Source organism: Hydra vulgaris, chromosome 11, assembly GCF_038396675.1.
Source record: "Hydra vulgaris chromosome 11, alternate assembly HydraT2T_AEP".
NCBI classification, from domain to species: Eukaryota; Metazoa; Cnidaria; class Hydrozoa; order Anthoathecata; family Hydridae; genus Hydra; species Hydra vulgaris.
This window is the reverse complement of record NC_088930.1, coordinates 16,693,577-16,705,691: the sequence shown is the minus strand read 5'-3', so window position 1 is coordinate 16,705,691 and position 12,115 is coordinate 16,693,577. Positions and strand designations below refer to the sequence as shown.

At 25.3% G+C, this 12,115-nt stretch overlaps 1 protein-coding gene across 10 annotated transcripts in view; it reads right to left on the bottom strand.

Annotated features, from left to right (window-relative positions):
* LOC100205910 (R3H domain-containing protein 1) overlaps window positions 1–10,944 on the bottom strand; it is a 48,899-nt gene extending 37,955 nt beyond the window's left edge. For 2 of the 10 annotated variants that reach the window (XM_065810285.1, XM_065810289.1), the window contains exons 1-2: window positions 10,765–10,882; window positions 7,707–7,799 (exon numbers count right to left, since the gene is read on the bottom strand). Coding sequence is in view for 2 of the 10 variants with exons in the window: in XM_065810281.1 (XP_065666353.1) it covers window positions 2,572–2,640 (69 nt within the window). In the remaining 8 variants the exon portion in view is untranslated. Of the gene's footprint in view, window positions 1–2,571; window positions 3,031–7,706; window positions 7,800–9,941; window positions 10,026–10,764 lie in introns of those variants that run through there. The other 8 variants (XM_065810281.1, XM_065810282.1, XM_065810284.1 and 5 more) reach the window with 7 other exon arrangements.
* Window positions 10,945–12,115: the final 1,171 nt, after the last annotated feature.

Here is a 12,115-nt window from a genome sequence, read left to right as displayed (position 1 = left end):
ATACATCATTTAAAAAAATATATATAACGCTGAAACTTATATTTTTTAAATGGTATACATTACTAATGTATACCATTTTTTATTTACAAAATATTTATATAGGTTAGAATTAAATGAATGATAGAATTAAATGAAATTGAAGATCGCTAGTTTTATTATTAAAAAAAATAAAAGACAAAACATATACAAGTTTCCGTGAGTGATCTTTTAGGAAATGCCTATATATAATATAATATAATATAATATAATATAATATATATATATATATATACATATATATATTAGTGATGTGCCATCGGCTAATGCCGATTGTGGCTAATAATAAGTTTAATGTATTTATTTAAGCGTATTATAATAATATTAAGGATTTAAATTACTTATTTAACATGTATTCATTCATCAGAAGTGATTCAACCTACTAGCCTATGCTATTGGTAACCAGAAACCAATTAATCGGCTTAACTATTGGCCAATTAATTGGTTGATTAATCTGCATTGGCCGATGCATCAGTATTGGCTATCAAGCCAAACCAAACTGGTGCTTAGGCACACCTTATATATGCAAGTTGCATAACTAATATTAGGATATTACCTTTATATACATACATTAAACCCTATAAATCAGCCTTTGCCGATGGCACATCACTAATATATATATATATATATATATATATATATATATATATATATATTATATATATATATATATATATATATATATATATATATATATATGTTATGATATAAATATATATATATATATATATATATATATATATATATATATATATATATATATATATATATCATAACATATGTACATAATAAATTGTAATACCAACAATGATTTTATTTATAAAACGTGCAGATAATAAATGACTTAAAAATCAGAATTGAAAGTTTTCTGATTTAGAAAAGATCTAGTTACCAAGGAGTTCTTTAAAATAAAGACTAAGATGGAGAAAGCAGGGTTCCAACTTTACTTTTTCTGTAATTTTTAACATCACTAATAACAATATACTGAAAGAAGCCATAATATATAAATTTATTCATTTTTAAAGCAACAAAAATAAATTGGATGATTGCATTAATTACAAAGCTGGTAACTTAAAACAAGATCTCACTTTGTGTTTCCTTATTAAAAAATACATGCACGCAATTAAGATTTTAATGATCTAAAGCTCTTAAATGATTTAATTCTGAAACGCCAGAAAACATTTGATGCTTTCGCAAAATATAAAGGCATGCAATTTTTTGCTCACATCTTCCAACTAGTAGTCGAAGAGTTGAATAATTATGAAACAAAATAACTTTTTTATATAGAGTTTTTCTAGAGCTTATTTTCTTTATATACACCAATACCTCAGTAAATATAATTGTACACAAAAAATTGTTAATGAACAAATAAAAGGTATTTATTTTAATACTTTTTGTTGCAAAAAAATTGTCTGGATTGGATTATATGCCAGCATTTACAAACTTTAACTGTGCAAAATATATTTAGACAGCACAAACCTAAGTATGAAAGGATAGTAATCTCTCTCTCTCTCTCTCTCTCTCTCTCTCTCTCTCTCTCTCTCTCTCTCTCTCTCTCTCTATATATATATATATATATATATATATATATATATATATATATATATATATATATATATATATATATATATATATATATTTACACACACAAACTAGTTTTGATAACTTTATTTTTAGATTTAAAAAAATAAGTCTTACAAATCATTTTATTTATTAAAAATAGATGCTGATATAATTTTTATTATAAAACATTTGGTTTATGTAAAAAATACAGGTGTTAGGTATTAGTAAAATTCTTGTTCCTTTATTGATAATTAAAGATAACATAAATGAATAACAGATTGTAACAGGAAAAACCCAGGTTTTCTCAAAGAGAACAAAAACTTGAAAAAATCCATACATTTATTTTACATTTTCACTATATTATCATTTAATTGTATTTTCATAATATCATCTCTCTGTTTTATTGCATTTTTCACAAGCAAAGTAATAAATCTAGTTTTTAATTAAGTTGCTTTTATTATATTCGGGTGGGAAATGTTGATAAAATTGTTTGCTTTTAATTTTAAATAATATACAGTTTATTAAAAATTAGTAAATAATATTCAGTTAATCCAAAAAAAAATTTTTTAAGATATGTAAGATTTATTAATTTTTATATGTGAAACAAATTTAAATTGAATGCTTATGGTACAATTGAAAATATTGCCTTTAAAAACCTGTTACATCATGAATAATTAATGAACAGCATTTTTGAACATATCTAGAAGCTTTCAAAGAAGAAACATGCCTCAAGAGTTAAAACTATATTCCTTTTAAAGTTATTTTAAATATAAATTACAAGGAAATTTATTGTTTTTTTAAGTTTAAACAAACAAAAGATATATTTTTTAAATAGTAATATTGTCACTAAACAAATTTAAAACATAAAATATATTTATACAAAACTGTAGCATAATTAGCATAATTAACTTCTTTAGGCATTTTTAAGAATATATATTTTTTTAAGAATGGTGGGCTCAAAATAAAAAATACCTTTTGACTGTCATCTAAAAACTGCCCAATACAGGATGTCAAATCTGGTGAAGAGATTTTTAATTGCATGACTGGGTTCAAAATAAACAAAAACAACAACTTCAAACCAATAAAACAATGTTTTGGAAAACAGCTAAGTCTCAAACCTGCTTGCTCACATGTTTTTTGTTTTTTTATATCAACACATGTATTGCAAAAAAAAAAGTTTTTTTAAAGGTTAATTTCCTTCACTTCTCTCCCTCCCTTTTCTAGTATTTTTATTAACAACTTTAAACTATTAACTCTAATATAAAAATAACCAATCATGAAGCATTAATCAACCAATCACCAGCCAATCATTAAACACACAATTGAAAAAAATAAGTGTTCCAAATATGCATATGTTTCTTTTAAGAAAAAAACCATCTTAGTGCCTTAACAGGAAACAAACAGCCACTTTTGGTTTTTCTTTTTAAGCTTTGTATATAAATAAAAAACAACATTAAGAAGGAGTGCAAAAACAGATGTTAATCTAGAAAAAATATTGCACCTGTTCACAATGTTTAATGGTTTTAAAAACTTCTAATTAATTAATATTTTATTCATTATAACAACAAGAAAAGATTATAAACTTGCTTTATACAAAAAAAAAAAAAAAAAATTAAAATAAATAAATAAACATTTGGATACCAAGCAGGCAAGTTTACAATTTAAAGGAGCCAAAACTTTTTAAAAGAAAGCAAATATTGATATATAATACACAATTTGTAATTGAGAAATATTGCTGATTTTTTTCTCCATGTTTTTAGTATATAATAAATAATACATTGGAATTAGTTTAGCTACATCGACTGTCCAATTTAGTGTATGTAAGTGTAGTTTAGTGCAGTTTAGTGTTAATTAGACATAGCATTATATTAAAAAAAAAAAATTTTTTTAATTTTAAAATAATTACTTTGATTAAAATAATTTAATCTAATTAAATTAGGATAAATAACATTAGAAATTTTACATTATAACATTTTACATCAGTATTACATTATAAACTTCAGTTATATTTGCAAATTTGAGGGCTTTAAACATTCTTATTAAAAAAATATATTTTAGAACAAGTCTTTCTAAAAGTATGCCAGTTTGATTAAACTGGAAGTTTGAAATGCTGCAATAAGCATTCCATTAGCTATTCCAGTACTGACATTTTTATGCAATTCTTCTAATACAAAATACAAAAGCATCATTTTCATTTTGGTCATTACTTAACAGGTGTTCAAGTTTTTACACTAAATTTAAAAGCCTGTTAATCCTTTATTTTTTAAGAAAATTTTGATTCAGTAAGGAGTTTTAAAAAATAGGATAAATTCCAATCAAACGTTAATTTTTTATTTTTAATAATACTATTTTTAAAAAATCAATTTTTTTTAAACATCTTTGATAAAGCCCTGTATTGTTCCTTTACCAAGCTTAAAGAGACATTTTATTTTCAGATGAAGTTGATGGAGTAATATTTAGCTTCATAATATAAATACACTTTATAAGTGTTTTTTGCATTTTCTTTTATATCCTTAAATTAAATTTTGTTTTCTTTTTAAAAAAATGATTGAAATAATTAGTTACATAAAAAAAGTAACTAATTGGTAAATAATTAGTTTTTGATAACATTTTTTTAAATACTGTAAAAGTAAAACTTTTTATTATTTTTATTATTTAAACTTTGATTGCTATTAAAAACTTTTATGTATATATTTAATACAGCAAATTTTATATTCAGGTTGATCTCATAAAACAACAACAAAAATTCTTATAAGCTTTTTCAATTCATATTGCTTTTAAAAATTGTTCAAAATTTAATAAATAACAACATAATAATTGATTATTTTTAAGTAGTAGTAATTTGGCATCCGAGGTGCAGTGGTTAGAGACACCTAATATTGCCAAATGTAACAAGAAGTAGTAACAAATCAGCAGAAAATAGTAGGAAAGTTCAAGCTTTATATCGTAGATGATAATATTGATAAAGATCCTAGTTTGTATACATTAGCATACTTTTCTCTTCCCTTTTTTGAATCGAACTAGAAATTCAAGCAACTATAATGCTATAAAACGTTATGGATTGTTTTAATTCAGTCTCTACATCTTCTGATTTTCCAAAAGAAACTTTTAAATTAACATTAGTTTTCACATCTTTATAAGTAACTAATGACACAAAAACTAGTTGAAATAATTTAACGCTTGTTAAAAAACAACAAGTGAATAAATTTCCTAACAAAACATACAAACATCTCCCACTTTTGACAAAGCATGATTCTGATTTTAACAAGGAGATAAAAAGAAAGCCAAACAAAAAGTTTTTTTTAAACTCATACTTTTTTAAAAATCTTACTTCAACTAGCACAATATCTTTGTTACTTGAATAGTAATTATCATTACCGTTGATCACTAAGTGGGCTAGAGAAGTGGGGTAGAGTGATATAACTTTCATCATCAATTATCCATTCACAATCACTGTAGTTTCAAAAATGTATAGCACATTTTGTTCTAGCTGCTTTCATTTGAGTTTCTGTTTAACCATAAATGGTTTGCATCACCTACCAATGTATATGTATGTGTGTGTGTGTGTATATATATATATATATATATATATATATATATATATATATATATATATATATATATATATATATATATGTATATGTATATGTATATGTATATGTATATGTATATGTATATGTATATGTATATATATATATATATGTATGTGTGTATATATATATATATATATGTATGTGTGTGTATATATATATATATATATATATATATATATATATATATATATATATATATATATATATATATATATATATATATATATATATATATATATATATATATATATATATATATATATATATATATATATATATATATATATATATATGTATACACACACACACACACACACACACACACACACACACACACACACACACACACACACAGCAACCGCAAAAAGTATTGCAACAAATTGCAGATTTTGTTTTTTTAGTTAAAAATTGGAGCCCTAAATAGGACCTTTAAAATTTATAGGTTTCAGTAACTAGTCATGTTCCCCTGAGCTTTTATTACTTCTTTCAGACGATTTTGCATCAATGAAGCAAGCCTATTGCATACATCTTCGCTAATTTCCATGCACCAAGTCAATTTGAGAGATTCAGTTAATTTTTTCACCATCGTGGCACTGTACCTTGTTTTTCATTGTTTTCCTTAAGTTTTCAAGTGGGTTGAGATTAGAGCTGTTTCCTGGCCATTCTAGAACATTTATTTTGTGTTCATTAAGTCAATCTTTGACTTTTTTGAATGTGTGGCAAAGAGCTGAGTCGTGTTGGAAAATTGTTGTTCCATGGAACCGCATAAATGGCAGAAGATTGTCATCAAGGACTTGAATATAACTCTAACTGCAGAAAAACACCCTCAAACCAAAACACCAGGGGAGTGTTTCATAGTCTTTTAGGCTGTAGGCGTGTAGGCTGAGTTGTAGCGGTTGCTGCCTATGGGGCGATGCACACTCATTCAACGACTTGAAAAAGTTGTAAACTTTGACTCATTGCTAAACAATACTTTTTTTCAATTGACAACATCCCAAAATCAAATTGTTTCTTCCTTATGTGGCTGTGATGAGAGGTTTTTTGGGACAACGGCACAAAGGCAATCCAAGCTTTTTTAGCAGCCTATGCTGCATTGTACTAATGGAGACATTTCCAAAAAATAAAAGGATTATTAACTACTGCACATTTTACAATTTTATCTGCACTCCTAGTCATTTTCCTTGGCTTTCCAGGTGTTTTTTCACTGATGGGGGTCTTGCGTTCAGGATCTGCCAAACACTGTTTCAGCCAAATTTTGAAGATAGACAAATTTTGAAGATAGATGGGGGTCTTGCGTTCAGGATCTGCCAAACACTGTTTCAGCCAAATTTTAAAGATAGACATCTTTCAAAAATGCAAAAAATACGCTATTTTGCTGAAAGGAGTGATGCCACATGGATGAAGACTCCAATATACTGAATTGAAACAGTTTAGTATGCATTAATATATAGAGGAATTACTTCTCATTATAATAAAAAATGGTTGGTTTCAATAAAATGAGTGTAAATATTTTAAATTAATTTTTTCCTTCAGAGATTATAATTACGAATTTTTTAGCACTTGTCGCAATACTTTTTGCGGGTACTATGTGTGTGTGTGTGTGAGTGTGTGTGTGTGTGTCTGTGTGTGTGTGTGTGTGTGTGTGTGTGTGTGTGTGTGTGTGTGTGTGTACACACATATATACATATATACATTATTTTATAATTGCATAAACATTAATTTTTGGTAAATTGACAAAAACAAACTGTTTTAAAAATAGTTTTTTTAAAATAGTCATTTTTTAATTATTTCATGTTCTGATTAGTAAGTCAAGTTTAGTAAGTCAAGATTAGTAAGTCAAGATTAGTAAGTTAAAAAAAGGTTTTTTTAACAATTCTTTGTAAAAACAGAAACAAAAAAAATCAAGCAATTAAATCACTCTGCTGCAACAGGAAAATTTTATTCAACTTATTCGTAATTTAAAGTAATTTTAAAGTATAATCTTTTAAAAGATTTTTAGGAAGTCATGGAAAAATAGTTTCAAAAGTTAAAGTTCATCATAAAAAATACATGCCTAAATAAAAAAAAAAATTTTAATATAACATTTTTGTTAATTTACAAAGAATGCGTTTATTTTAAACAATCATTAAAATCAATTTTTTATTTTATTTTAAGCCTTTGCATAAAATAAAAACTTTAGAAAAGATCAACCATTAAAAGTTATTCATAACGTAAAAATTTTTTTATTGCATTAAATTGTTAAAACATCAAAATAGCTGTGGTCAAATTGTAAAGAAAAGAAAGTATATGTGTGGTCAGTTACATAGTGCAATCGCATGCCATTCCTGCCCAAGCCTGATATATATATATATATATATATATATATATATATATATATATATATATATATATATATATATACACACATACATATATATACATGCACACACAAATATATCTAAATATATACAATGTGAGTTACTGTTACTGCTTAAAAATACAATAAACATAAAATACAAAAACTATATTTCATACATTGCAAAAGTTACTGAATTACTACTCCAGTAACATTAAAATCATGTATTCAACTATTTGATACCATTTTCTTTAGCAAATACAAGTAGTGTCCTACAAGGGAAATAATGAATAGTGTTACTTAATAGACTAATTTGGTTCTTAAAATGTAAATGGTATAAAAAAAAACAAAAAACGATTAAAATGTGTATGACACAAAAAACTATATTTGAACTAACAAACTATTTGCAAAATACAAGAGATTTAAGAAGAAACCAATTTTATTTATTTATTTCTCTTTCTGTCAGGAAAGCACAAAGATTGGAGAAAATTTTAAAGCATTGATGTTAAAGGAAAAAACTAAATTAATAAAAGTTTTGGAGCATGAAGTAAATGTTAAAGTGAAATCATGCAATGGCCAAATGAAGTCACACAAGCAGCCCTTGGAATTAGGGTCGGCATTCGGCAATGTCGACCTAACTGCCAACCTAAAAGTGTTGGAGATTGGCAAAAAATTGCTAACATTCTATGTTTTATGGTAGGACCTTTGTATTAAATTTTTCTTGCCAACCTGATGCCGACCTTTAAAAAATTGAGGTCGGGAAATTATTGCTGACCTCATTTTTCCTAATTTCGAAGGTTGCACAAGATTGATTGATGGAAATAAACTTACTTGAGCAACAACCATGGTAAAAGTCAAAAAGTGATGACTTTGTCAAGACTAGAAAATATAGTTGTGTAATCAGCAATTTATAGGTAAAATTATCAAGAAAATCATTGACATATATAAGGATGGAGCCTACAAAAGTTACCAGAAATGAAAAAGAGTGTTGTCCATCTTTAATGCTGCAGTTAGAAAAGAATCAATAATTAAAAAATTTCACAGATCCAATTGTCAGAATAAGTTGTTAGACAAAGGTATTAGAAGTTTCTTAATTGAAGACTCAGAGATCTTGCTTATATTAGCAAGTAGACTGGGCAATAGTTAGTGGGATCAGAGCAATCCTTAGAGCTTTAAAAATTAGAACTCAGAATTAGGACTCAGAGATCTTGCTTATATTAGCAAGTAAACTGGGCAATAATTAGTGGGATTAGAGCAATCCTTAGAGCTTTAAAAATTAGAAGAATAAATGCTGTTTTCCATTAGACAGGAAACAAGAGTTAGTTAAGCATTTGTTAGATATTTTGGAGGGTATTAATAACTGTGACAGTATTATTGTCAGGACCACAAGATGAGTTCAAGTAAGAACTTTAGGGACATTTTAGGGTAGTTTCTAACAATGAGTGATGTCTAAATATGGATAACTTTATTAGGTGATGTCTAAAAATGAATTAACCTGTTAATTCCTTTTTAGTTTTTTATTTATCAGAAAAAGTGTGGTCATTTGGTTCAATAGATGAATTAGAGAGCAAGTTCTGTGCAAATAGTTCTGCCTTATTCTTAACAGAGGTAATAATGCAACTATTTGAGTCACATGCTTGCAACTATTTGAGTCACATTCTTGACACAAAAACATATGGGTAGAGCCTAAAAAAACCAGTATTTATCATCTTTGGTAGAAAGCAATGGGAAAATTTTTAAAAATTAATAAATGTCCCCTCCCATGTATTAAGTACCTGAGAGTAAGTTTGTTAAATTTTTTCATATAATTTTTTTTAAAATAAAAATTCTGAACGAAATTTTCCTATTTTACAGCTACTCTGCTTTGACTCAATTGCAACTTACCTATCTCAATCACAAACTATGGTTAATTTACAGCCAACTATAGCCTATGACTTTATAAATTCCTGAAAAATAACATAGATAAAAAGCTTCAAGACTTGTATAGTTTTGATGAATGCTTTAGTTTGAGGCTCAACAGCAATACTTGTCACTATTACAAGGTCTTAAATCTGAGCTACAAGAAGATCATAGAATTCTCCAAGAAGATTTATAACTAAATTAGCTTAAACACTTTTTTTTTATCTTAAAATAAAATTATATATATATATATATATATATATATATATATATATATATATATATATATATATATATATATATATAAAGTGGATTTATATCAGAGATAAGATCTATGAATACACCAGTCTCACACAAACTTAAATTATACTAATTATCACAAAGGATGGCTACTGATCAGAACCTTTTTCTACTATAAGTAAATTGCTCTGATGTACTCTATCTAATTAGATGTAAAAACACTGGTAGAAGTAAATAATCACAAAATATATCAGTTAAACATTTTAAATGCGTACCAGTCTTCCCTATAAATTTAAAAACTCCTTAAAACCTAATTCATGCTCAACATTTCATCCAAACTCAAAACAACAAGAATGTATCTAAAAAAATAATTGAGTGCATTACAAACTGTATTATTTATGTAATCAGTTAGTTTACAAACATATTAAAACTAATTGATTATTAGTCTTTAAAATTTTAATTTTTCCATGGATTTATATACTATTAAAATATAACTTTGTAAAATAATTAAAGACTATAAAAATAAAAATTAAAAAAAAAAAATATTATGGTAAGGTATGAATATGAAAAGAAAAAAGTACACACAGGAAAAACATGCAGAATGCATTAAAAAGTAAATGATAAACAATTATATTTATTTTAAAAAAAGTCAATTATAAATGGAAAGCATTTAAATAATACCCAAAACAAAATACCTGTAGGTTTTACATATGACTTGCAACATTACTGCATAATTTCCTCTATGCACCAATATCATTAATTTATATAAGCAACAGCTTAAGTTGTTACAAATCTATTGTTAAACAACATCAACTATGCATATATCAAATAATGCAACATTTTTTTTTAAAAATTGCTTTAGACATTTTCTTAATATTTTTTCGTACTTTTGTACTTTAAATATATTCCAGACATTAAATATATCATTTAAATTCTTAAAACTATTAACAACTTGAACAAATTTTCAATTTTAATACTTTAATAAAGCATAAATAGTGCATAAAGTCTTTATGCACTAAAAGATTTGAATTTTAGTTATTTAGTCAATTATTCTCTAAAAACATTGCTTGTTTTAGATAGAATATGGAGGAAACGTACCTGTAAGGCATTTAGCGAAATTACATTTGATGAAGATAAGTAGAATATTATAACCTTAAAGTGAATTTTGGTCTTACATCCATGAGCACAGCCGGTGTGGTGTTTAGTTTAGTTACGGAATTCTTCGAAAATCGAGTTCAGGCAAGAGAGGCAATGGTCATTATTCAAAACAAGTTACTTAGAGAGCTCCGACTAATTATAAGCAAGTTCAATGTAAAATATTATTCCATAATCCGCACTCTTAATATATTTGTTTCAATATTATTTATATAATTATACATTTCGATTAATTTTATTTACTGCTAATTAAAATAAAATACAAGTAATAAAACTAAATTTCATTATATGCCCTAGAATTAGTATTTGTAAAAGTAAACCTATAAAATAGTATTTTTAATCTAATTTTAATTTCGCATAAATAATAAACGTAATACTACTTAACTTAAATGCTATAACATACGAAAGGTGTTTCCCTCTTTTCTATAAGAAATTTTAAAATATATATTATCCGCGATTGATTCAGTTTTTTTTATTTATTCTTATTTTTTAAATTATTTTCAAGTGTTTTAGTTATGTAAGCTCCGTGAACAGTATATCAAATAAAGGCGTATGTTGATTAGAGTGTCATAAAATTACATTATTTTTTAAAAAATTTGAATATGCATCTATTCTTTGTTTTTTCTTTTTGCAAAGAAAAAAAATTTCTGACCTCAATTTCAGCCAAAGTGCATTTACTATATTTACCTTTTTGCCGTTTATAAAGTATTCGCAAATTTCGCATTTGTAAAATATATAAATGGCTGGGGCAAGAAGAAGACATACGTTTACCTTGTTGCCAATCCACTAATACTTCGTAATATATATTTACATATAAATATAATCATGCACGTTTATGTCATTATACATCATACATAAAAAAAAAAAAAAAAAAAATAGAAAGTTTAATAAAAAGCGAAATTTAATTTAAATAATAAATGAACACAAAGGAAAACAAAAAAGAAACATTAAAATTTTATAAAATATGATTTTAGTTTGTCAAATTTAAGAAAATAGTTTTAAGAAAGATAAAGTTAAGAGTAAATTAAAATAAAAATAAAATTATTGTCGATACAGATTCGATTCCATTCTCTTTCATCATAGGAGTAGTTATTATTTGAATATCTTATAAAATTTTTGTGTTGAATTTTTTTAATATTTTTAAACTTTAAAAAACACTATGCAATAGTTATAATAGTATATGCTATTCTTATTAAATGAACAAACAAAAGTTGAATATTAAAAAAAATTAAATTTAACAAAAGAGGTTAGAATTTTAAGATTATTACTCGACTAAATTTACTTTTAGTCGATT